General features: G+C 34.6%; 3 protein-coding genes across 5 annotated transcripts in view; 1 reads left to right on the top strand and 2 right to left on the bottom strand.

The window, feature by feature from the left end:
- Nucleotides 1–8,664: 8,664 nt before the first annotated feature.
- LOC109112695 (tripartite motif-containing protein 16-like) lies at nucleotides 8,665–12,269 on the bottom strand. Of its 2 annotated transcripts, XM_042747072.1 has the most exons (6): nucleotides 11,509–12,268; nucleotides 11,203–11,298; nucleotides 10,405–10,638; nucleotides 10,127–10,283; nucleotides 9,980–10,039; nucleotides 8,665–9,822 (listed from the first exon to the last, which is right to left on the bottom strand). In XM_042747072.1, exons 1-6 carry the CDS (start codon nucleotides 11,926–11,928, stop codon nucleotides 9,296–9,298), a joined length of 1,494 nt encoding a protein of 497 aa, XP_042603006.1. In that variant the 5' UTR covers nucleotides 11,929–12,268; the 3' UTR covers nucleotides 8,665–9,295. The 2 variants fall into 2 exon arrangements, with proteins under 2 accessions (XP_042603006.1, XP_042603007.1); XM_042747073.1 differs by lacking the exon at nucleotides 10,405–10,638 and having other exon boundaries at nucleotides 11,509–12,269.
- Nucleotides 12,270–15,386: 3,117 nt separating this feature from the next.
- LOC109112700 (junctional adhesion molecule-like) lies at nucleotides 15,387–19,309 on the top strand. Its single transcript, XM_042747163.1, has 7 exons — nucleotides 15,387–15,711; nucleotides 16,970–17,275; nucleotides 17,501–17,827; nucleotides 17,969–18,076; nucleotides 18,265–18,339; nucleotides 18,519–18,583; nucleotides 18,676–19,309. Exons 1-7 carry the CDS (start codon nucleotides 15,663–15,665, stop codon nucleotides 18,787–18,789), a joined length of 1,044 nt encoding a protein of 347 aa, XP_042603097.1. The 5' UTR covers nucleotides 15,387–15,662; the 3' UTR covers nucleotides 18,790–19,309.
- A 2,073-nt stretch (nucleotides 19,310–21,382) lies between these two features.
- Nucleotides 21,383–26,729, bottom strand: part of sh3rf1 (SH3 domain containing ring finger 1) — a 53,627-nt gene continuing 48,280 nt past the window's right edge. For both annotated transcript variants that reach the window (XM_042746143.1, XM_042746144.1), the window contains exons 8-12: nucleotides 26,423–26,593; nucleotides 25,532–25,815; nucleotides 24,753–25,081; nucleotides 23,983–24,341; nucleotides 21,383–23,313 (exon numbers count right to left, since the gene is read on the bottom strand). In XM_042746143.1, the coding sequence (XP_042602077.1) occupies nucleotides 23,145–23,313; nucleotides 23,983–24,341; nucleotides 24,753–25,081; nucleotides 25,532–25,815; nucleotides 26,423–26,593 (1,312 nt within the window). In that variant the 3' untranslated portion in view covers nucleotides 21,383–23,144. The remainder of the gene's footprint in view (nucleotides 23,314–23,982; nucleotides 24,342–24,752; nucleotides 25,082–25,531; nucleotides 25,816–26,422; nucleotides 26,594–26,729) is intronic.

The raw sequence follows: 26,729 nt of genomic DNA, 5'->3' as shown, positions 1-26,729 counted from the left end.
TTTGCAAACGAAAATTAAAGTATTGAGGAAAATAATTTTGCTTTTTGCAAACAAAAATAAAGAATTGCAAAACATAAATGATAGCGCGCAAAAGAAATGATTTTGCAATACATATTTTCCATGGTCATATCTATTATTTTATTTGCAACACTGATTTTATTTTGCGTGTCGGTCTAGTTTGAGCTTGCGCTGCATTTTTTCCTGTGCGCTTCATTTTTCTGCGCGTCTCGCTTTGTGGCGCTGTTTTGACGTGGGGTCGGAGACAAGGGGCAGGGGCGTGTACAACATGCCTCCCTGGAAGTGACGTCATCGGCCCGAGACGCAGCTCACTGATCCAGGTACTGTCATGATGAGCAGGTGCATGCGAGTGGATCGCTTCCTTTTATTCACTAGCATTAAAACATGCATGGTTTCGTTTTATTAACTTTATTAACAAATGTATATGTGTATTAGAAGCGTTTGCTAAAGTTAAAGAAGTTGTTACCATGCACATCTGCTGTTTATTTCTCTCGATGTCCACACTTTTATAGCATTAAAATGTGTATTGTTTCATTTGGTTAACTGCATGTGTATTAACAGTGTTTGTTTAAAATCTCTTAACCTGTGGGAGGACACCAGCGCACAGAAGCGTTCTTTGTTCACATTAGTTCAGAGTTACTGCTAGTTTTAACGATGCTTTTGGAAAACGCAGCCCTGAAGAGTTTTGTAAATAATAGCCTATAGGCCTACTGTAAAAGCCCGACATGTCAATAAAGATTTTTTTACTGGAAGTGCACGCTAGAGGATGAATTTAACAATAACCCTATAATAATAAATACTAGAATTATAAATGACTAATTCGCTAGTTTCATTTGTAAATGAAAACACTAGCTAATTTAACAAAGAACGTTAATTAGGTTAGCAATACACGAATTAAAAGGGGAAATAAGCATAACGATAAATATTCAAAATATAGCCATATTTAATATTATATTATTATCAATTATTATATACGGTTAGCCTATATGAATAAATGAATTATGCATTTATATAGCGCATTATAATGTATTGTTGTACACACAATTCGCTGTACGATCATGTGGGGGGTCTCTCCTTAACCACCAGCAGTGTGCAGTATCCACTTGGATATATTATATATATATAATGATAAAAATAATAAAAGCATTATATGCACATATATTACATAAAAAGACACGATCAACGGACTGTGGGATGGATAAAAATATTTGATCAATCTCTGATAATCTCAGGTTGCTATGGTCACGCGGGTTTGTTTATGCATTAAACTCGTGGCAAAATTAAACCAAAAAGATTCGAGCTTCATTTTTTTTTTATTTTACAATGACAGTCATTTATTAATTTATGCCAGGAGTTAGGTAAATGAAAAAAGTCGTTAATGATGTACGTTATAGTTTATGAAGTGAATTGCATAATTTTACATTAAAACTAGCAGTAACTCTGAACTAATGTGAACAAAGAACGCTTCTGTGCGCTGGCGTCCTCCCACAGGTTCAGAGATCTTAAACAAACACTGTTAATACACATGCAGTTAGCCAAATGAAACAATACACATTTTAATGCTATAACAGTGTGTGACTGGCATAAAATTGGCTTGACGTTGGACGTTCGATATTCGCAAATCTAGGGACCGTCTCTAAAGTTACATGCGAAACTACTACACACTTTTCTAACGTCATTAGCATGCAAGGAGAATGACTAACAGTCATGAAAACAACTGTTAACTGTTCATCCAGGTGTCAACTATAATGCACACCTTTTATATTTTTTGATAATTATTAAAATAAACTGTAAATCAAATGTAAAATATTGCTAATTTTCATTACCGAATGGGCTCAAATTTAAAATATGCCATAATTTGAAGCTCAATAGCATTTGAACAGAATGACTCACTTTCATAAAACATACTGTAAAGTGTTTATCTAGGTGTCAACTATAATGCACACCATTCATATTTATCATAATTATTCAAATAAACTGTAAATCATATGTAAAATATTGCTATTTTTTCATTACCGAATGCACTTAAATACAAATTTAAAGCTCAATAGCATTTGAACAGAATGACTCACATTCATAAAACATACTGTAAAGTGTTCATCTAGGTGTCAGCTATAATGCACACCATTCATATTTTTCATAATTATTCAAATAAACTGTAAATCATATGTAAAATATTGTTCATTGTCATTACCGAATGGGCTCAAATTTAAAATATGCCATAATTTGAAGCTCAATAGCATTTGAACAGAATGACTCACATTCATAAAACATACTGTAAAGTGTTCATCTTCGTGTCAACTAATGCACACTGTTCATATTTTTCATAATTATTCAAATAAACTGTAAATCATATGTAAAATATTGCTATTTTTCATTTGAGCGTTAAATTAGTGTTTACGTCCATTTGGTAATGAAAAGTAGCAATATTTACATATGATTTACAGTTTATTTTTATAATTATCAAAAAATATAAAAGGTGTGCATTATAGTTGACACCTGGATGAACAGTTAACAGTTGTTTTCATGACTGTTAGTCATTCTCCTTGCATGCTATTGACGTTAGAGAAGTGTATAGTAGTTTCGCATGTAACTTTAGAGACGTTCCCTAGATTTGCGAATATCGAACGTCCAACGTCAAGCCAACTTTATGCCAGTCTTTTACTGCACATCGAGAGAAATAAACAGCAGATGTGCATGGTAACAACTTCTTTAACTTGAGCAAACGCTGCTAATACACATATACATTTGTTAATAAAGTTAATAAAACGAAACCATGCATGTTTTAATGCTAGTGAATAAAAGGAAGCGATCCACTCGCATGCATCTGCTCATCATGACAGTACCTGGATCAGTGAGCTGCGTCTCGGGCCGATGACGTCACTTCCAGGGAGGCATGTTGTACACGCCCCTGCCCCTTGACTCCACCCCCACGTCAAAACAGCGTCACAAAGCGAGACGCGCAGAAAAATGAAGCGCACAGGAAAAAACTGCAGCGCAAGCTCAAACTAGACCGACACGCAAAATAAAATCAGTGTTGCAAATAAAATAATAGATATGACCATGGAAAATATGTATTGCAAAATCATTTCTTTTGCGCGGTATCATTTATGTTTTGCAATTCTTTATTTTTGTTTGCAAAAAGCAAAATTATTTTCCTCAATACTTTAATTTTCGTTTGCAAAACTTTATTTTCTTTTGCAAAACTTTATTGTTTTGCGTATATATATATGTGATATTATATTGACTCCATAGAAAGATGTTTTACTGATGAAACATGAAGAAAATAAACAATGACTGCGACAATATATCATTTTATCTGTGCTCTTCAAGCTATCTCGCGTATTTTTATAAGAATAAAGTTTAAAATACAATGCTAATCGATATAGCCTTAACTGTATTGAATAATATAAAGTGCCATGATTTCTGCCTCATTCTGTTTAATGAAACCATGTCAGATTACAATAATACGTTATTTCAAAGACTCGACTGATGTTGTGAAGTGAATTTGGACTTACACATATCATTATACTGTATATATATGGACAACAGGTTTGTAATCTTGTGTTTTCATGGTAACCAGTTAGCAAAATCTAGGCTAACATACGCAGCCAGTAAGCCTTACTGAACAATCAAATTCATTCTGCGTATTGTATTACCATGTGGACTCTGACTGGACGATGGAGAGGTACTCATGTTTATGTAATGATCTGTTTAAATGAAGAAATCTCCAAATACATTCTCACCAGTTCTTTATGAGGCTGACGATATCTCCAAACGAACAGGGAGTAGTAGTTATTCTGTTTTTGATATCATCTTTTAATTTCTGACTAGTAATATTGCAAAAGTGACTAGTATCTATTTTAATATTACTAGTAAGCATTCATTAGATACTAGTACCTATTTAATAGATAGTAGTTAATTAGGTACTAGTTCTTATTTATTAGACACTAGTATCTTTTGTAATTACTAGTAGTAACAATTCTTATCTTACTAGTCAGATCTGCTTTTTTACTCGTCTTATGTTATGACTAGTCCAAATGGCTACAGTAGAGTTCAAGAAAAAAAAAAACCTTATAGTAGTAACATTTCTAATAAGTACTAGTGTCTAATAGATGTGTACTAGTATCTATTAAATAAGTACTAGTATCTATTTAATAGGTACTAGTATCTAATGAATAAGTACTAGTATTTAATAAATAAGTACTAGTATCTAAAAAATAAGTACTAGTATCTAATGGACAAGTACTAGTGTCTATTTAATAGGTTCTAGTATCTAATGAATGAGTACTAGTATCTAAAAAAATACATACTAGTACCCAATGAATAACTAGTACATAAACATTAAGTACTAGTCACTAGTGGAATACATACTAGTCAAAACTGAATAGTTGATATCTCAATGACTGATCCCCATAGAAGTCAAGAGCAAAAATTTTATATTTGTTGCTAGTAACAATATAAAAGTTACTATTCACTATTGAATTAATATGCAAAAAAAAAAAAAAAAAGGCTACTATGTTTACAAAATGACTGTTTACAAAACTGACAAAAATGTGCTTGTGTACAAATAATTGTTTCTTTTCTATGTGGTTTTCTCAAAAAAAAGTACATCCATCTCCTTGTTTCAGTTTCCTGTCTAATCTCTCTCCTATATGTTGCTGGCTCATTAATATTCAACATACGATTACCATACTGGGCAGAAATGCAAATTTAAAAAGTACTAGTATCTATTAAGTTCAGGATATCTCTGGTCTAAAATGTTACTAGTAACTAAAAAATAAGTACTAATTCTATTTTTATAACAAGAAGAGTATAATTAAATACTAGTCACTACTGGAATAAGTAATAGTATCTAATGATTAAGTACTAGTAACTTTACAAAAGACACTAGTACCTAAAGAATAAACACTAGCACCTAATGAATAAGTACTAGTACTTAATGGAAAAGATACTAGTATCTAAAAAATAAATACTAGTACCATGAAAAAAGATACTAGTACGGCTTATAGATTAAATGTTACAACGGCTTTCCATAAGAGGAATCCCTATGAATAGTTACTTACTTTGAGTAACAAGTGAAATTTCACATCTTGCGCTTTTACTTGTAAAAAAACAAAACAAAAAAAAACCCAAATGTGATTGTTTTTTATACAGCAATTTCACAAACTCCTTTTTGTAATGAAATTCCTATGGAAAACTATAATTTATACCTTACACTGTATAAAGGGTTTTGTTCAGTACAGATAGATTTTCCTTGTTCAAATTTGTGAGAAAAATGTTATTGCTAATAATGTCTGTCCAACAGTAGCTTATATAATCAAGCAGCAAACATTTCACTTTATTAGGACTGTCTTGTTTTATTGCTCAGCTGAGATTCTTCTGAATTCTTCCATAGTTAAGGTCAACAGAAAGAAAAAAAAGTTTTCAGTTTAGATAGAAAAACAGGCTATAATATTTGTAAATGTTTTGTTATACAAACACAACATATTTTCATTTTCAAAATATAATAATTCCTGTCATACTGCTTGTATAGATTTTTTTAAATATGTGATAACATTGTGTATGTTAATATTTATATATACGCAATATTGCATTTAAATAAGGGGATTACAAAACTTGTTTATGGATCACATAATTTCACTGAGGAGAACACATTGGTGTTTGACCCAGAGTTGTCTAGATTGAGCAGATCTCCAGAACCTGATGCGCTGAACCAAAACCCAGGATACAGAGGTTGCGTGAATGTGGTCCGGACGTGGTGTAAGAGGGTCACTGTATCAGAGACACTGTAGAAAGACAGAGTTCCTGCATTGTAGTCCACAAACACACCCACCCTAGAGGACAGAGGTCTTGAGATCTCTGTTTTAATGCTCTTATGCCAGAAAACAGGCTTGGGAAAACACTGCAGACTCCAAGATGTGTTGTTGTTTCCAAACATACCAACTAATCCCTTTCCTCTGCCATTTGTTTCTTTATATGAGACTGATATATGCACACATCTCCCGCTCCACTCCACCTCCCAATAGCAGCGTTCAAACACACTCTCCTTGCAAAACACCTTGCAGGGGAACTTATAAATCCCTAAATGCCCAGTGTATGTCATCTGTTTGTTGTTCTCAGAGAGGACGAGGTGTTCAATTGCTGTGTTGAGATCAATGGTAAAGCTACCAAAATCTAAGGAAAATGATTTATAAATCATGTGATTGTTATTGTCAGTTATTGCCGACAATTGAAAAAAATAATTTGTTTTGAAATTTTGTAAATTCAAAATTTTTAAAAACACTGCACATATATGGTACATAATAAAGCACATACAGAGTCACTTACACTGTTTAAAGTGATTCCTGATTCTGGTTAATGGTAAAATCTGAATTCTTGCCACTATAAAAGAACAGAGAAGTGCCATTGCAAGTAAAGTTTAATGCTGTAGATTGCATGCTATATGTAATGCAAAATAAAATAAAATAATTAAAATAAGATAAAATATCTGTTTATTTACTGGTTACGTAAGATACAAAGTAACAAAGAAAACAACATTTGAGAGTGAAAATGATTTAAAGGATACTCTCTTACCAACAGAGATGATATTATTGATCTCCTCCTGACAAAAATCTTCAAAATGTTGTTTTAAATCAGAGAGAGATTTCCTCAGTCCATCAAACAGCATATGATTAACAGTCATACTGGATGACTGCTCAGATTCAGAAGAATCAGAGAGATTCTGAAAAGTTTATATTGAGAAAAACATTAAAAAAAAATGTTTTGCACTGAACCAGAGAAAATGCCTCAAGCAACCTGTGGCTTTACCTTGAAAGGGAAATGTTGCTCTGTGTGTGGATGTTGATCCAGCTCTGTGTCTCTCCTCTGGAGATCAGCGATCTCCTGCTCCAGCTTCTCCAGGAGTCCTTCAGCTCGACTCACTTCAGTCCTCTCCTGATCTCTGATCAGCTGTGTCACCTCATGCTGTCTTTTCTTGATAGAGAGGATGAGCTCAGTGAAGATCTTCTCATTGTGCTCCACTGCTGTCTGAGCAGAGTGCTGTGAGGAGAAAAAGTAGTCCAGTTTAAATTGGATCAGTCAAACTTAGATTTTGGTCTGCTCCTCTTACTAGCTGACTTTAGAATTGCTTTTATGATGTCATCATTCATTGTAATTGCATATAGAAGGGGCAACAAGCGCATCATACAAAATATATTTCTTTATGTTGCAAAGAAGGAAGAAAGTCATACAGGTTTAGAATGACATGAGGTGAAGAATAAAGGGTGAATTTTTATTTCTGATGCTTTTAATTCTCCAACAAACAGTACGACTAGATAAAAAATACACTACTTTGGAGTCAGTTCTGTTGTGTTCACTAAGGCTGCATTTATTTGATTAAAAATACAGTAAAAACTAATATTGTGAACAATTATTATAATTTAAAATGACTATTTCCTATTTTAATGTTTAAAAATGTAATCCAACACTATGTTGGCAAAGCTGAATTTTCAGCAGACATTAGGTAGTGTGTCACATCAATGTTCATCAGTAAATAATGCATAGAAAGGGAAATGAATGCAAAAAAACTATATTTTGTAACATAAATGTCTTTATACTGCCACTAGTTTAATTGAATGAATCTTTGTTGAATAATAATAAAAAAATAAAAATAATAATAAAAAAATCTTACCAAAAACTCTAGTGCACTTAAATGAGTGCAAAAGAAAAGGATCATCTCTCACCTTCAGCGTGTTCACAACCTGTTTCAGCTCCTCTATTGTTTTCTGTTTCTCCTGGAGTTTCTGCGTGGTTGTTCTCTGCATTTTCTCGACCTGGTTCTGTGGATTTTTTAAAATAATAATCCTTTATGATTCCAGGGACAGAGTGAACATTATAGATGCTAGTACTGCGTTCTGTGTGTGATGGTCAAATGAAAAGCGAAACTTTAGTCATGTGGTTAGATAACAGGTTTGAGGTTTCCTAGCTACGGTAACCAATTCATTTCTGTGCCTCATGATACTCTATATGTAATATGTGTGATTATTCATATAAAGATTACCATTTTGAAATCATTTTACATTGGGAGATTTTCAAAAACTTCTACTTCTTCATAATATATAAGTAACCATTCCCGAGTCCACACGGAGTTTCTGAGGCACGAGCCCGAACTGTCTGCACAAGCGAAACAAGGACGTAGGAAGTGAGTTTGAGGGTTGTACTGAAGTGCTAGCCTACAGCAGGTTTCAAATGAGTTTCACAGAAGAAGTTAAACACGTTATACAACATTTAATGAGTACTGTATGTTAATATATAGTTCTCCCTGAGCTGGAGGGTGACTACCTGACTCTTTATCTTTATTTACATTTTGCAGATAGGCCTACTGGTGATTTTTTTTGTTTGTTAATATTTTATATACAGTAAATATACATATACGTACACACACACTTTGGACAGTTCTGGCTGTTTAACGATTATAACTGTTAGTAGGCTATGGTTAACATGCCCATAGTCAATGTGTGTTCATTGTGTTGTAATTATGAATAAATGAAAAGTGTGGTAGAATTAAAAAAGTAAACTCTGAATATGATATCCAGTGTGATTTTTATTCTGTATTAAATATAACTAAACGTGTACAGAATTCATTGATTAATATTACTTCTTTTCTTTTTGCTGACTCCCATCAGTGTATGAAGAAATGTCTCCACCTACTGGGTCAACAGGAGTAGAATAATACAAAAATAGTTACAATGTTACAAATGTTACACACACACCCACACACAAAACACATATAAAATCCAGTATTTTGCTGTATTTGGGTCAGAACTATAAGACTCCAAAACCTCCTGATTCTTCCATCACCTGATTCATTCCCCCTCTACTTGCATTTACACATACAATACAGTGTTTTTCACATGCTTTCTTTAAATATGAAAGCTAAAATATAATGCATGTTAAGGCATCTGCATATTTATAGATGTATTCATAACTTTCATCTTTAGAAAAAAAGAAATTAAATTTTTGTTATATATTATCACAAAATATAAATGTTGTTTCACTATTACATAATATATAGAAAAAAATAAAGTTTAAATGTTTAAATGATACCAGGCAAAGTGTATATTTCATGCCTTTAAACATTTCAATTTTCTGGCTTCTCACAGTATAGAACATTTATGTGCAACAAAAATCTTTAATTAGTATGTAGTGCTAGCTTTGTTTTACGTTCTTGATAAAAGTAACATTACACAGATATTTCATAAACAGCAAAAGCATCACATATTTCTGCTAGGCTTATTCACAGGTCACACAGTGTTACTGAGGAAGACATACTGAACCAAAACCCAGGATGGAGGGGCTGAGTGAATGTGGTCTGGACTCTGTGTAAGAGGGTCATCTTGTCAGAAATATCATAAAAGGAAAGAGTTCCTGCTTTATAGTCGACATACACCCCTATTTTAGATGATAAAGGGCCTGCAATCTCAGTTTTATTGTTGTCATGCCAGATACAAGGTGTTGGAGAACATTCCAGACTCCAGGACTGACTGTTGTGTCCAAACCAATGCACACGATCCTGCCCTTTTCTTCCCACCCCTATATATGAAACAGCAATATAGACCCCCCATATTCCCTTTTCCCATTCAACTTCCCAGTAACAGCGTCCAGTTATACTTTCTTTGCATAGCACCTGGGGCCAAAAATCAAATCTGTTCGGATGCTGAATATACGGTCGGATTGTCTCACGGCACATTGCTTCTCTGTTGTTTTCAGAAATTCGGAGTTCATCATGTGCAGTAGTGATGTCCAGTGTAAACTTATGATAATCTGGAGATAAAAGCAGACACAAAACCACAAATGTGTACATTATCTTTAAAGAGAACAGATAAGAGACAATTTTAAATAAATTAAAAACAGTTTTGAAACATTGTACGTGAGTATATGTACACTATACAACCTATATATGTATATGTATGTCACTTACAACCTAGAAAATCCTCACTGTTTACTGGCTCAAAAGGAAATCTCAACTGAAAATTTGTAACTGTGAACATACAGATAAAACAGTGCATTATTATTATGAAAGTTTCACTTATGTACATTTATATAAATATTAAAAAAATTCTCTCACGATTTGAAATAATTTTGTACTCCTCCTTGTCAAATTTCTGCAATTCCAATTTAAGATCAGAAAGCGATTTCCTCACAAGATCCGATTTAATATGCTGACTGACAGTTAAGCTGGGCGAGTTCACAGATGCAGATAGTGAAGAGAGAGACTGGAAATGCTGTAGAGAGAAATACAATACATTACACTGGATTTTCATAGGCTACTACTAAACTGCATTTTTACATGATGTAAAGTCATTAAAGAGTAACATACAATATATTGAAAATAGTAACAATTACCCGCAGAAATAAAACATTATTATCTGTGTTTAAAAGCTTCCGAAGCTCAGTGTCTCTTCTGTGGAGCTCAGCGATCTCCTGCTCCAGCTGCTCATGAAGCAGTGCAACTCGACTACATTCCATTTTTTCTTGAGCTCTGATCAGCTCTGCTACCTCAGAGCAGGTTTTCTCAATGGTGTGGATCAGCTGCGTGAAGATCTTCTCATTTTCCTCTAATGCAGCCTGTGCAGAGCACTATTAGAAAGCAGAGTGAACTGCAAACCGAGTTTTCATAATAAAAGACATAGAAGAACCATTTCTCCAACCTTTCAGTCAACTGTTCTTAAAAGAACTATTATTTTGTTAGTGTAAAGAACATTTTAATAATCTAAATAAACCCTTTTCTACTATAAAGAAAGGCTCTTCATGATGCCAATTAAAAAGCTTGATTTTAAGAGTGTGGCATCTCTCCCTATTCCCCTCATTCAACCTCTTCAGTTAAATCCATGCAAAGCAGCAGTTGATTTTTGTGGTTCTCTGTATTTTTTAAATGTATCCATGCATTTTAAGCTATAATGAAAACCGCTGCATTCAAATTCATATTTCATTAAATAACATTCAATTATAATTTCAGGTACAGTACCATGTTGCGTGTAACTCTTTATTTTGCTCATTGCTAATTTCCTAGAAAAATAATCAACAGGTCACATAGGTCAACTTAGTCAGAACCGTTCACATAAGTGTATTAATTTCTAATGTGTGTTTATCTCTCTTATCTATTCATCCACTCATGTTTGCTCCTGCAGCGGTTGTTCTTACCTTTAGTGTATCTAAAGACTGTTTCAGCTCATCCAGCTCTTTCTGTTTTTCCTTGATTCTTTGCTTTACTTCCCTTCGTTTCTCTGCAATCTCAGTCTTTAGGGTAGAAGACAAATATGTAGCTCATCAAGGAAGCATATTCAGTTCTCTGACTGGTCTAACTAGTTTACTGCTATGATCATGTGCTCTCATATGCAACTTTATTTTTACAACATTTTACAACCATTTTACCTTACAGAAGTGATGTAAACATCAAAAATCATTTGAGCCCATCAAGTCAGGCATATAACATGAACAAGTTCTCACCTGTTTCCCCATCCTTTCTGTTTCAACTTCAGCCGTATCATGTTCTTTGTGTTCATTCAACACACACAAAGCACAAATACATTTTTGGTCTGTAAGGCAGTAGAATTCATTGAGTTTGTCATGTTGGGAGCAGATGTTTTCCTGCAGGTCCGGGGAGGCTTCGATCAGCTTGTGTCTCTTCAGATAGGGCATTGTGGTATGAGCTATTAGGTGACTTTCACAGAAGGATGCCAGGCACATTAAACAAGACTTCACGGCTTTGTGTTTTCTTCCAGTGCATTCATCACACTGTACCTCTCCAGGTCCAGCATAGGTTGGATCCGAAGGATGGTTTGAAGAAGGTAGCTTCACTTTTTTCATTCTCTCCAACAGATCATCAACTCTGACGGATGAGCGTGGAACAGACTTCGGACTGAACATCTCTCTGCACTGAGGACAGCTGTGGGATCCCTTTGGACTGTCCTGCTTCAGAGTGAGAACACACGCCGAACAGAAACGCTGTGCACAGATACAAGTCACTGGTTTCAGTAGATCTTGACTGACTGGACAGCTGGCCTTGTCCTTTCCTGATGTCCTAATGGCAGCTGGCGTATCAGTGAGTAAGTGGAGTGTCCTGGGCTGGTCTCTGAGAGTATGCGTTGCTTTTTTTTAGCATGATGAGCATGTGTTCCTATAACTTAAGTTTCTTCATTCCATCTGCATACTTTCACTTCTGCCACTTCAAGACGATCATCTCTTCCTTGTAGCAGTGTGAAAGTTTTAACTTCAATTGCAGTCCACTGATATTCACACTTCCAACACAGTGTGATATAAAAAAAAATATTGTGAGACTGTTGGTCATAAACATACCATAAATCTCAAATATCTACATGTCATTCATAGTGTAAGTGTCACTTAAAATTAATACACCAATTTAAATTTGGTGCAATGAAAACTGATAGTAATGATCAGTCAGTGAGAATTCAATACAAACACTGCTCAAATAGGAAAAAGAGAAACATTATGTTATGGGAACATGTTATGTTATTTAACTCTCAAGCATCATTCATATAACAGCCCTTAATCCGTCTTTCGTGGACAAAATTGATTCAATTTTTTTTTTTAAATAAATGTTATATCACCATCTTTGATATTTGATATACTTTATGCATTTTTTTGTGATTTTTGGTATTTTTTTTCCATTTATTTACCTTTATTATTTTTTATGTGAAATACGCTTATTTTTATCTTAGATTTAAAATTTCTTTAACGTCAGTAAAACAAAAATATTCCAGTAAGTTCCGACAGCCAAAAACTAAATATTTGTTGACTTTGGTGACATCTGGTGGCTCATGATGGTATAAAAATATAAAAATATAAAAAATATCAATATCCACTATATGGCAGTAGTTTTCAGTGGCTTTTTTGTGGGCGTGGGTTTGTGAGAGAGAGTGTGATTGTTTGACACATTGAGAATGTTGTATAGGCTCACCCCTTCATTTATGTGTGTGTCTGATCTGCATTGTGTTGGATTTATTGGACAAATAAAAAAAATAAAATTCATTGAATTTAAGTATTTCCTATTAATTTCCTATGGGAGAAATTTAGAAGGGTTTTTTTTTCTTTTTTTTTTATTTGTTTAATTTTGTTGTTTAATTTTTTTTTTTTTTTATGTTTTCAGGTTTAGGAATTGGGAAAATTTATTTTTTTTTTTTAACCACTTAACTTATAAAAAAAAAAAAAAAAAAAGATTTTACCCAAATTTGTCCAGAAGGACTATTTATGTAAATATACTTATTTTTGTTATATTTAATATTTCTTTTACTTCGTTAAAAAAATATCTTTGCTGTAAGTTCAGACAGCCAAAACCTAAAAAACTGGTAACTTTGGGGCCATCTGGTGCCATATGATGGAATAAAAATATGAAAAAATCAAACATTTCAATGCCACTATTTGGCTGTAGTACTCATTGGCTTTTTTTTTTTTTTTTTTTTTGTGTGTGTGTGTGTGTGTGTGAGTAAGTGTGTGTGTTTGACACATTGAGAATGTTGTATAGGCTCAAACTTTCTTTTCTTTGTATGTTTGACCTGCATTGTGTTAGATTTATATGATTTTATTGGACAAATATATATTTTTTTAATTTTGGTATGTCACATTCATTTCCTTAGGGTGCCAATTTCTTATATTGCAAATGACCACCAAATGGTGGTCCCAAAATTTTGATTTTAGTATTACACATATTATTAAAAACCCCTTGTTTGTTACTTGTTTATAATAATTAATAATTTAAAAAAGTTTCAATAATTATAATATGACATTGATAGGTGTCTATGAGCTGGTTTTATTTGAACTTAAGTAGAATATTATAACTCTGTATTTCATTTTTGAAAAAAACATCTCTGTCATTTTGACTGCCAGTATTTGCTGCTGTTAAGACAGTTTTCTGATGTCTGAATGTTTCATAATTTGCTATATGAGATGTCATGATATATATGGTTATATACAATGCTGTGTGCAATTAAGGTGTAAACGATCCCTTTGCTCTTTCTCCAGGATGAGGGGCATGTTCTGATGTAGTCTATGTTAAAACCACATCTACACCCGCTCATGCAGTGACCCAGTAGAGCTCCCTGAATACGTCAATTCCAATGAGAAACTTGAAAACAGGATTTGTTCATTTCAGACCTGAGAATTCATATTCACAGTGTTTAGACCTTTGTATTTAAGATTACACATGTACAAAAAGCCACTTGTTTGGCAACCACTGAAGCATGAAAAATAATTCTTGCCTATAGAGTGACTGTATGTACAATATATTGAATCTGTTATTGAGCATTTTTAAGTGACATACTGAAACAATGGATGTTTTATGCAACATTTTTGATAACTGTTTGAAGCAAAAGTACTATGCTAAAAGTCTTATAATGCCCTGCTTTCTGGCAAACAAAAATAAGTCATAATCATTGTCATGTAACTTAAAAATAAAAAATAAAAACCCTGCTGTTAAATGGACTATTGAAATGAGTGTCAACAAGAATAGACGAACAAGTAAGATATGTTTCTGCCTCTGTCACTATTGTGTTTTCATCAAATTAAGTTGGTTGGTTCTGTTGTAAATACAGTACTTCAGCTAAATAAAAAATCCAATTGTTTTGACAAGTGGATATTAATGGAAACTTTAAACAGTAATTATGGTTACATTATCAAGTTTTTTTTGGTTCATAAATATGTTTAAAAAGCACATGAATTCTATATTTACTCAGATCTTAAATATTAAAATATAATCAAGCTTTTCCAGTATGCAATATAAAAGGAATTACAATAACTGTTTAAGAATTACTTACGATTAGTTTGTTTAATAAGAATAAGTAACAGACAGACAAAATGAATTCACTAATGACAGAAGTTGTATAGGGGTGGTTTATTGCGTGAGCATGTGTGTGACTGATATAAATAGATTTATGAGTGGTAAGGAAGCATCTGTGTGTATTTCTGTGTGTGAGGGTGGCTGTGGTTTTTTGTGGAAATAACACTGCGCAAATAAATAAAATGTAACAAAAATAGCGGATTCACTAGTGCTAATGAATGTGCTCTTCTGTTTTCTTGTGTATAGCTTCTTTTATGCTTTTTACACATTAAATATGACTAAATATAATAGTTAAAGTTTAACTAGCTAAAGTATAACTAAAGTTTATTGGCTGTTTAGTTTTAATCTCTGTTGCATCTCCAGCTTTTTTCTATCTTCAAAATGAACATATATGTATATTTTTGTAATTGATTTGGCAGCAGAAAGGGTTTTGTGGCCGCAGCACACAGATGCAGCCCTGATCTATTATGACACAACATCTCGAGGCTGACAATAGTGTTTACCACTTTTTGGGGTTTTAAGTGGGCTGATGATGATGAGTGTTAAAACAGAAAAAGGAAGGAAAGGAAAAAATGAGGCATAGTGTGCAATCCTACAATAATACAAACAAGAAATACAATTGTTGAGAATTTTCAGTGAGTGAACTGTACAAATATTGCTCAAACAGAGATGCATCATGCAAAGACATGAAACGGGAAGTTAGACTTTCTGAAATGTAAGAGCTAACAGGAACCCAACTATTAAGACTGTGGACTGTGTCCACTGTAACATAAAATAGAATCGGGTCATTAGTGAATGAAAACCAGTCATGAGGGACCAATTATATCTTTTCATCTTTATGTTTCATTTCAGTACAGGTGAGTTTAGATTTTTTTTTTCTGATTTTTCTTTTTCTTGAAGAATGTGTCTGCAATTCTTTAAAACAATGATTTAAAAATAAAAAGATCTAGGAACTAGGAACTATTTTTTTTAAATGGAGCATTAAATTGAAATTATAGTTTATAATTTTTTCTAAGACAGAACTGTCTATTTACGCCTGCAAACCTTTGATTTAATTTTTCAATTCCAAAACATTTCATCCAAAATGCTCTTTGAATTTCTAATGGAAATGACAAACAGTGACAGTGGAAATCTCACTGAAATCAGGAAGGTACCTTTGTCTTTTGTAAAGTATGCATACAGACAATAAAAATGTGTGCATTCTATTATACATAAAAATGATTTTGTAGTGAAGTAAATACTACAGAAAAACAAATGTAATTTCTAAATTAATTTAGTTCAGACAAGAATTTTAAAAAGTAGTAAATTCTATATTAGTACTCAATTTAAGCTTGTAGAAATTAAAGTTTGAACTTATAAGTATATTTTACTTGGAATTGTTTGTTATGCTTACAAGGATTCTTTAAGTAGCCTAAATATCAAAGTTATGACCCTGTTGTTCCCATCACGCACTGGGACATGAATAATCAATAAAGTAAAAATAATTTTCTGTCTGAGTTGTATTTACACTGTTTTATGGACACTTTTGTTGTTAGGTTTAGTTTTGTGACATCTGGAGTTCCTTTTCTACTCAGAATGACCTATTCATACTCAAACACTATCCACTGTTTGTTACCATCATTGTGTATCGTGTACCAAGTATTGAGGTCTCTGTGTTTATTTAGGTAATAACTGTTTTGGGTGGACATATTATCTTAAAAATGATCATAAGTTGTTTACTTATTACTCATATGTTTGTAAGTGAACCGCATGCATTAATAGCAAGATTTGTTTCTGTGCTATTTAGTTTGAGTAAAGTTTACCAACAGTGCACTGTGTGAAATTTACTTGAGTATGCAAAGTTAACATAAAATAAACAAGTAGAAATTACTTATCAAACTCTAATTGGCCATGTTAAATGTACTTATTTCCTTTTGCTCTAATTTTACATAACTTAGTTAAGTAGATTTTATACTTAAAAATTCGATACTTAACTCTTACTTTAAAAATATGTATTCAAAAACTTGCAAAAGAAAAATTAAGTACATTTTACTTGTTGTAATTTTTTTAAGTGTACGTTTATTATATGTTTCTGTAAAGCTAATTTGAATGCTCTGAATAAACTCTTGTTTGCAGGCTGTATTGTTTCAGATGTGAAGCATATAGAAATAACAGCATACTCAGGTGGTTCAGTTGTGCTGCCCTGCTCCTGTGCTGACCCTCAGTCTACAGTCACAACATTCACCTGGGAGTTTGATCGGGGAAATCAATGGATTCAAGTATTTCAAGATGAGAAATACAGCGGTAGACATGTGCTGTTTAATGAACGTTCTCCAACAAATCTGTCTCTTCTCATTTCTGACCTCAGAATGAATGACCAGGGCTACTACACCTGTAAAACCGAATCAAATAGTATTACACATGTTGACTTAAAAGTTAAAGGTAAGAGGAAAATTTGGAGCAGGTGACAGATATTTAAATTTCACACCCATTGACAGTTGAGTTTCTCTTTTGCTTACTATAATCCAGGACTTTACTGGCTGCAACTATATTAAATGTTACATGAAATTGTTATAGGAGATTTGTTTTTATTTCTTTTTTTTTTTTTTTAAATAACATTTAAATTAAAGTGTAAAATTAAATTATGTTTTACAAATATGTTTTCAGGGTGTGATTTGGTTGAGAAGAGAAAGATATTTGAAGTGACTGGATATTCAGGAGAGTCTGTGGTTCTGCCCTGTTCCTGCACTGAACTACTGGCTAAACCTGAACAGATACAATGGATTTATTTAATTGAAAATAATTATAAAGAAATCTACCCAAATGAACAGATTGAGAATTACAAGAACAGAGTCAAACTGTTAAATTCAAACACTCCAGGAAATCTTTCTCTGCACATATCAGCACTGACCACAGAGGACCAAGGGGAATATCAGTGTTCAGTCTCGTCTCAGCAAGTAGTCAGCTTCAGACTTACTGTACTTCACGCTGAAGGTAGTTTCCTTTTATTTCTGTTGTCAGATCACCATTACTATGTATTTTGTTTTACAAAAAATCTAAATATTTAGAATGATGTAAACTTGCAGACTTTTTTGTGTTTTGTATTATCACTTACACTTATTGGCTTCTGAACAGAAAAACCTCACGTCAACACAATCACTTTAACAACACATCAAGCTTCACACCAAACACAAGACTCCACAACTTCACAACTTAATCCGACTCAACAACATACATCTCGAAGTAAGTCACAGGCTTTGCTTTATATTATACAACAATGATTTTAATGTTTTCTCATTGTAAAGTGTTTGTATTTAATTATTAAAAATGCATGCATGGAGCTTTTATGAGCTCATTTTGAGAGATTTATGCATATTTGTACTACATTTGACAAAAAAGAAGCATTATTCAAGCCATTTCTGTTTCTCCAGATGTTTTCATTCTGGGAGTGTTTTTCTCAGTGTTTCTACTGGCATTACTGGCATTTATATTATGGAGATGCAGAGGTAAATGAACATACACAATCACACTTCAGATAACTAATAACTACCGAAATATTCATAAATTACTTGTAAATAACCAGCTAATGTGGCTGTACTCTCGAAACACATAGAATAATAGGTACAAAACCAAATAAATGTTAAAAACATATTTATTGATTAGACTGGTGTTTCTAATGTTGCAGGAGGCAGAAATGATAAAAAAGTGACCACTGATGGTGGAGAGCTAAAGACAGAACAAGACAATCAGGTGAAAACAAACTTACCTTAACTGCTGATTACATCACATATTGATGCGATGCTGTGTGTGTAATCACCCCATCTTTTCTTCTCTTTCTCCAGGACGACGTGATGTATTCTACTGTAGTCCATGTTAAAACAGCATCCACAGCAGCTCACACACACAGTGACCCAGTAGAGCTCACAGAGTACGCTTCTGTCAACGTTAAGCGCTAAAAGAACTGACACCACTGTACACTTTTGAGTTTTCTGTAATCTTAATTTGAAAAAAGAATACAAATTCATTGTTAGGAGGACATTTTAAGTGACTTTAAAGCATATCAAGAATGATTGCAAAGCAGGAGTAAACAACTGAGGAAGCTGTGTTGCCTGTTTCTATTTTTAGACACACTATGTGCGTGCACTTTCAAGTGATCACACAAAGTGACAAACCATAGAGTGTTGGGTTTGGTGGTTTACATATTTTAGCTTTAAAATCAGTGATTACTCTTCAATGTGTCAAAATTGCTTATTAATTTGAGCCCCATTGAAACCCAGAGAATATTAGTGAAGAGGATTGCGCAAGAACAGCTCTTAATGGTATGTTTTTTGTTGGTTGTTGTCTCATACTTTTAGATACGCTGTTATTTGTAAATGCTACTGCTCATGTTAGCTTTTAATATCCAGTTTTATCTTGATTAAAGATTTAATACTGCTTCCTGGTCCAGACATGCTACACATGTGCGGCAACAAACAATGTGCGTCCATATTTAATGCTTCTCATAGCTATATAAAGCATATCTGTCTGTCTATTTACATTAAGTCTATAATTGGAACAGTTCATTGCTGGAGCTGAGCTGATGATCTGAATGAGAGAGAGAGAGAGAGAGATGCAGATCATGGAACGTGAGGAACAGGATTAAGAACTGCTGCTTTAGAACATTGATTTTAAAACTTGTGAGTCCATTAAAATAGTTAGAAGTCAGAATCGTAATTCATATATGAATAGATTTTTTTCGTGAACCCCTAGTTTTGACGGCATGGTAACAACTTTTCCTCTTCTCTTAAGCAGCGCAACATGGCCCCGCTCCCCTTTATGGCATGTTCTTGGAGGGTGGGGTTTATCAGGGTTTGTGACATCACAAACCCAGGAAGTATCTCGTTGCCGTTTTTGTAGGCATTAAATTGCCATTATTTTAAAAGATATCTCCGTTTGCATTGAACTTTCTGCATCTTAGCTTTGCAGATACTGTTTATGCTCAAACAGCAACATTACACAGTAACTAACGTTAAAAAACTGAAATCGCAATCAACCACCCATTTAAAGGATTAGTTCACATCCAGAATAAAAATTTCCTGATAAATTACTTACTCCATGTCATCCAAGATAATAAAGTGGACTTCAATGTCAGCCAACGGGCTGAAGGTTTCGAACGGGCTTCAAAGGGCTCTCCCAGCCAAGGAATAAGGGTCTTATCTAGTGAAAAGATTGGTTATTTTCTAAAAAAACTTTGGAAAGGTCACGCATGATGTAGACAGAAGTACCGACCCAGTGCTTATAAAGCGAATGTGCAAAGAAAGTCAAATGCCCTTTACCAAAAAGGTAAAACAATGATGCAGGACCCTTTTTAAGATGAAGTAGAAAATGAGATGGAGTTTTTCACCCTACAGTACATTTTTGAACCGAAGTACACAGACGAAGAACTAACCACGTGTTTATGTCATGCAGTCACAGACATGCATTGCAGAGCTAGTGCAAGATGAACATTTGTGGTTAAAAAGTAAATGCATTTTTATTTTTTTTAGAAACTGACTGATCATGTCACTAAATAAGACACTTAATTCCTCGGCTGGGATCGTGTAGAGCCCTTTGAAGCTCCAATGAAACAATTTGGACCTTCAACCCATTGGCTGCCATTGAAGTCCACTATATGGAGAAAAATCCTGGATGTTTTCCTCAAAAAACTTAATTTCTTTTCAAATGAAAAAAGAAAGACACAAACATATCGGATGGCATAAGGGTGAGTAAATTATCAGGAAGTGTTCATTCTAGAAATGAACTAATCCTTTAATAAAACAACATCTACCATTTTGTCCACATAAACTCCCTTTCTTCCAATAGTCTGCAAAATCTTATTTAGATCTGTCTCCATCCAATCAACAACGACTGATGGATGGAACGAAGTCCTGTCCTACATTTTGTCTATTTCTGTAATCCATTTAAATTTGGATGTGTCACAATACTTAAAGAGAGAGAAAAAAAAAAAAGATCTGTCGCAACTTCTGCTAAATCATGACTCGGAGAAAACTGCATTGACAAATAGAGGACTTAAAGACTAAACCTTAAAAAATTAAGGATGTTCTTTTTCTTTTGTTATTGTATAGATTTTTTTTAAATAGCACAATTCTTAAAACAGGAAAGAAATAGCAATCTTGTAAACTTTTCTGCTTTGTCCTTCAATAATGAGTACAAATGAGTGCTCAACAATTCATTATGAACCGTTTCAGATGCTAAATATAAAAGTGTGACAGACTGACCAAATAATAATGAAGAATTAGACAGATGGTGTGACTGTTTTATGTGAGCAAGTGCGTGACCGATGAAAATATATTCATGTGTTGTAAATAAACATGCGAGTTCATGTCTGTGTGTGAGGGCAGCTGTGGCTTCATGTGGACAATAACACTTTTCAAAGGTGAGAATCTGTAAAGATGAGCAGTAACAATAGTTAAGAGCTTCTCAAGTCTGAAATGCTTATACTGCGGTTTCAATTTTCGTATGCAGCTTCTAACCATCATAACAATCCAATATACTCAACTCACAACAGTATTCAAAAACATGTTTTATAAAAGTTATTACTTTATTTTATACCCCTCCCATCTAACACACACTTTAATGAGTTTAAATGAACTGTTAAGTGATCAGCTTTTGTTCTGCTGTGTCTAATACGCCATTTACTGAAATCTTGACTGAGATGAGTGACTGAAATCAACTCTCAATATGCTTGATTCAAGCAGTGAAATGATCCTTGTGTAGGTGGTTTAATCTAGTCTCGACTCTGTAATGTTGCGACGAGACATATAGGGGTTTATAACTGGAGATGGAAACCAGTGATCATAAACATAATGATTAAAATAAAACCTTTTAACAGGTGGTTTGGTAAATTTCACTAATACAACAAATGAAGGCCATCTTGTTAGTTGTAAAGCCATCAAGACAACAAAGGAGGAAAAATTCTCCAAAATCAACTGTTTTAACGGGGCATAAATCATATCCATCAAAGAAAAAAAAATCTATTAAAGACCACTTTGTGCTTTCAAAATAATAAAAACATTTCATCTACTGTATGAAGCATAAAATACACAAACACCATTTTCAAGTATACAAAACATGAAATATCACATAAAATACTAAAGTACAGCAGACAACATCATAAACCCGACTTAAAGATAAGCAAAAACCAATGGTTTGTGAATTTGTGGTTAGACACGGTTTTTAAAGGACATTTTTCAAGCAGTTTGTAATGTAATGGTAGGTAAAGGCTATTGTCCACGGCATAACGGTAATAATCAGTAAAGATGATGACCATTGGGTCAGCTGTGTGTCCACGTATGGGCCTGAAGGAAACTAAACCAGAGAGGGAACAAACACGTGTGCACAAAAGAATAATGGCACTATCACTGTCTGTGCTTTTACTATGAGTGATTGTTTCTGTTCTGCTCAACGGCTTTTCTACTACCAAAAAAACAATGTTATTGCAAAGGAATATTAGTAATATTTGATTAAAATGTCTGAGTGTAATCTTGTTCTTTTAAAAATAACAATATGCTATCCTTCATTCCCTCACTCAGTGTAGCTACAGCAATCAGAATGTGAGACTAATACAGGCCTGTAGTGTCCTCACTCCTCATCCTATGACTCAAAGAGCCATTTATATGCAAGCTAAAGTAGACATGGCCGGTCAAACCAATGTTTCGGAGTTCATTCGGCTCTTCATCTGGTATTGGATTTTTTTTTTTTTTCAAGCAAATGACCAGTGACATCATTCAGGCTCTACAGGCACTGACCAGTCGGCTCACATAACAAACCGTCCCTAAAAAACTCCATTCCTACGAAACAAAAATAAGTTAAATGTTGAAGAAAATTCATATTGTTCTTGTCATGACTCAGATCAGCTTTGCTTTGCTTATATACAGTAAAGTGAGACAGTACAAGGCACACATTAATCATCTTTGAAATGTTACAGATGCATAAATTAACGAATCCTATCACGACTTCATCTACTGTGCTAGAAATAGGGTGCCTAGTCAGAACGGCTTAAACTTTGTTGCTTCCATGTGCTTCAGGAAATGTATTTGATCTACTGCTGAAAGACTAGGACTGGTCGAGTTGGTTTTGAGATTTCATTTGAACTGTGGTCGAATCCATGCAACTGATGACCCTCACAGTTTGCTCCAACAGTCCTAAGCAGCCCAGTCCTACCAATCACTGCTGTTCATCAGTCTGAACTATTAAGGCTGAAGTTCAGTGCTGTATTTTCAGTGATGGAGAATTTGATATCTAAATGTTATGATCTTAAACACCATGTGCGTTAGATACTGTCAACAAAGCTGCCAGGAAACAGCCCAGTTCGGCCATTTCTCTGAAGTGTTCCTTTAAACCAGCCGTCCTCTCGTTTTCTGTGCACAAAAACAATGTCTCCCTCCTTGAGTTCCAGCTCTGCTTCGCTTTGGGGGGGGTAGGACACCATCACACGGTACCTGGAGGAATGGTAAAATGTGATGTTTATTAATCAAGTCATGTTTCTTCTTAAGTATGATGTGTGAATGTTGATTTCTGGGTGTTGAGGCCTATTCACACAAAGGACAACTACTATAACAATAAAGATTTCAAAAAGCCCAAAGAGTCCACACTACAACCAGCTGAAAACACTGACAGTCAATCAGAATCCATTCTGCATTAAAGAGCTCAAGCAATGATTTTTGACTTATTTGATTTCATGAGATGCAAAAAAGAACTGTTTTAATTAAACACGGATGAAAAAAATGTCTTGGTTTTATGAAATTTCTCAAAATATTAATATTATTACTCTGAGAAGTACATTTTAATATAAAAAAGTAATATATTTCTGCTATTATTTTTTCAAGTTAAACCAACTTTGTTTGTCGTAAAGTTCTTTGAGTTTCACTGTGTATTTGATGCTAGTTTCTCTCAAATTAAATTGTGAAATGCTGGTGAAGTGACTCTTAGAGCAGCTCTGGAGATGTCTTGTGTTTGAGTTTGTACATATAACTAACCTTTTGAGTTTGTACATATAACTACACCACTCATTCACACAAAGAACTTACTTCTGATTTAGCCCTAGAGTCAATATAGTTGTCATTCTTGGTGTTTTATTTGAACCAGTTTTTATTGAGCTTTTATTCTACCTTTCACACACGATTGGCCGGCCGTCATGCTGCATTGAGAGGAGGGAGGAGCATGGCTGTCGTGGAGGCGGGGCGATTGGGGCAGTGTTGTCCTGGGAGCTGCCTCTGTGTGACGCTGTGTCTGTGATTGATGAAGACGAGGATGCAGAGAGCTCAGAATCCATCAGACAGACCCCAGTACGGCCGTTGTGTCCTACTGCCACCACTGCTGAGCTGGGTGGAGCCATTTCAGGTCCAACTGCCCCCTGGGGCATTTCCATGGCAACAGACTGCTCCGCCTCCAGTGTAGGGGAGGATGGGGGAGATGGGCGGAGCTTCTTTTTATTAGACAGCAGTTTCAGCAGGCCTTTCTTTTCTCTCTGAAATGACACATTTGATTCTGTTTAAATGAAGAGGTTGAGTCCACGGCTTTTACACAAAACATGCAATTATCAGCACAGGATCTGTGAAGCGAAAGTGTAAAAGAGAAGCTACACTTTTCATGTGAGAGTACCAAGAAATGTCCCAGAACATCGAGCTAAAGTGAACAACACTCAGGGTTGTGTCCTCTGGGTTTGCAGAACAGTGTGAATCATAAAAACTGATGATTTCAGCTCTATATCAGCAGGCTTATCCATCCAGCTCAGCAAATGAGGTGAAACTCTGAGAATTTATAATTGCCAAATTCCTTACTGCAGCACATTAAAATAACACTGATGGGAGGGAAACACTATAGAAACCATTAAAAAAGTTGTAGATGTTGTAAAATAATTTAGTTCAACGAATCTCACCTTGCAGTCTTTATCCAGTCTACAAGCAACACCGTGATTTGAGGCTGAACCGAGAGATTTTGTGCTGCCAGGGTTTACAGGAAGTGCTATAACAGAGACAGGTCTCATGGCATCACTGTCCAGAGAAGCAGCGCTAACATTAGGAGGGGTCAAGGAGGCGGCGGCACAGCTCATAGCCACACCGACTCTGGCTGAGGAGGACCCCGGGCTGGAGCCGAGGACCGGTGACGCCTGAAGAACCACAGCTGTGCTAGGAAGGTAGGACACAGGATTGTGGGATTGGATGGGTGTCACTGCTGCCGTAGGCCGGTCCTGACTATGACTCACAGCTAGTGGGGAAAAAAGGTGGAATAAAAGAAATATGATTTATTTGATGACAAATTTGAGTGCCCATAATAAAGATGGTTTTTAAACATAGTTTTTAGAAAGATACTATTTGCATTCATGTTGGTTTTATATGATTTGGAAAAAAATCTATGAAAAGTATCAATTTAGTGCAACTTTGTTCATGATTATTAATTTTTTTTAAGTATTGTCTGACAAGTAATAATAATAAAAAAAATAACTAAATAATAAAAATATGCCAAACTACTTGTGGCTTTCTTTTAAATAATTATTTATTTTTTAATGCTTTTCAGGAAAGTGTTTTGCGTTATTCCTCAAACTAATTTTAATTCAGAAGTAAAAAACTAAATTATATCATAAGCACACAGGCCTGTTTCTGAAATAAAATTCTGAGTGGTGCTTGTTATTAGGTGTGTGTGTGCACGTAATTCTACCTGTCCTGACCGCACTGCGTGCCTGGTTAACGGTCATCTGTGACGTCACATGCATGAGCACTTTGGGGTGCTGTCCAGTGGGTATATGTGCAGCTGACACTACAGCGGCAGGAAGTGGGCAAGACGGGGTGGGATTTGGGCAGACTGGGAGGGGTTTGCTGGGGTCGACACTCCCCAGGGCGGCTCCAAGAGAAGCAGAGGAGGGGCTGACGATGGTGACGCCACGTCCCGCCTGGGAGCACAGGGTCAGGGGAACTTTTGGCTGACTGCTGCCAGAAACAGTCCTGCAGTAAAAGGAAGAAATGTGAGGTTCAAGACTCAAGTCTTTAAACTGACACTAGTGCTCATACTGAATCTTTTGACATTGCAACAAATTTTACAGCAAATCAGCCGAAACATCTGTACATTTAACAGGCTCTATGTAGTTGTATTACTTTTACATCACAGGTCTGATGCGAAGAGGAGCTGTAAGAAAGACATTTTGAAGACATCTGTACAATGGTAAGAATGGCTTTAGGTGATGTGTTCTCATGCAATCAGTGAATGATATTATCTCATTCCTGCCACAAGAGAGTGCTGAGTTTAAAGGAATGCATAAGAAGCTTTATTGACAGCATTTGTGGCAAAATGCCCTTTATTAAAAATAAAAATAAATTAAAATAAAATATATTGACTAATTTCACATATAACTTTTTTTTTTTCTAATTGGTAATCCACATTATGATTGATGAGTTCTGTCAACAAAGTGTATCTTTTATTGAACCTGGAACACTTTTAACAATTCCATATGTGAACGTGACTAGCTGAGATTTATCTGCAAGTGGAGACTGTATGTGTGGTGTGTTTGTGCATGAGCCAGAGGACAAGTGTGTAAGTGTGTGTGTATCATACCTGTTGACAGGACTCATGTAGTTACCAGGAAACACTCCGATCTTGCCAGTGTGCATGGATGTTCCTTTAAACCAGCCATCCTGACAGCGCTCCAGCACCAGAAACATCTCCCCCTTCCTCAATTCCAACTCATCTTCCTTACGAGGCGTGTAGGGAAACATCGCCACGTACCTGAGAGAATCAAGTTTCCAACATTAAAAAAATATATACAAACAAACAAGAGACACATTTCATTCTGTAAAGTTTAATTAATTTAAAATTGTATTTTTTTATTTTATTTTTTACATTTATTTTAAATATATTTTAC

This window comes from Cyprinus carpio, chromosome B20 (genome assembly GCF_018340385.1).
Source record: "Cyprinus carpio isolate SPL01 chromosome B20, ASM1834038v1, whole genome shotgun sequence".
Classification (NCBI taxonomy): domain Eukaryota; kingdom Metazoa; phylum Chordata; class Actinopteri; order Cypriniformes; family Cyprinidae; genus Cyprinus; species Cyprinus carpio.
Note: the sequence above shows the minus strand (reverse complement) of the source record. Positions and strands in the feature narration are given on the sequence as shown.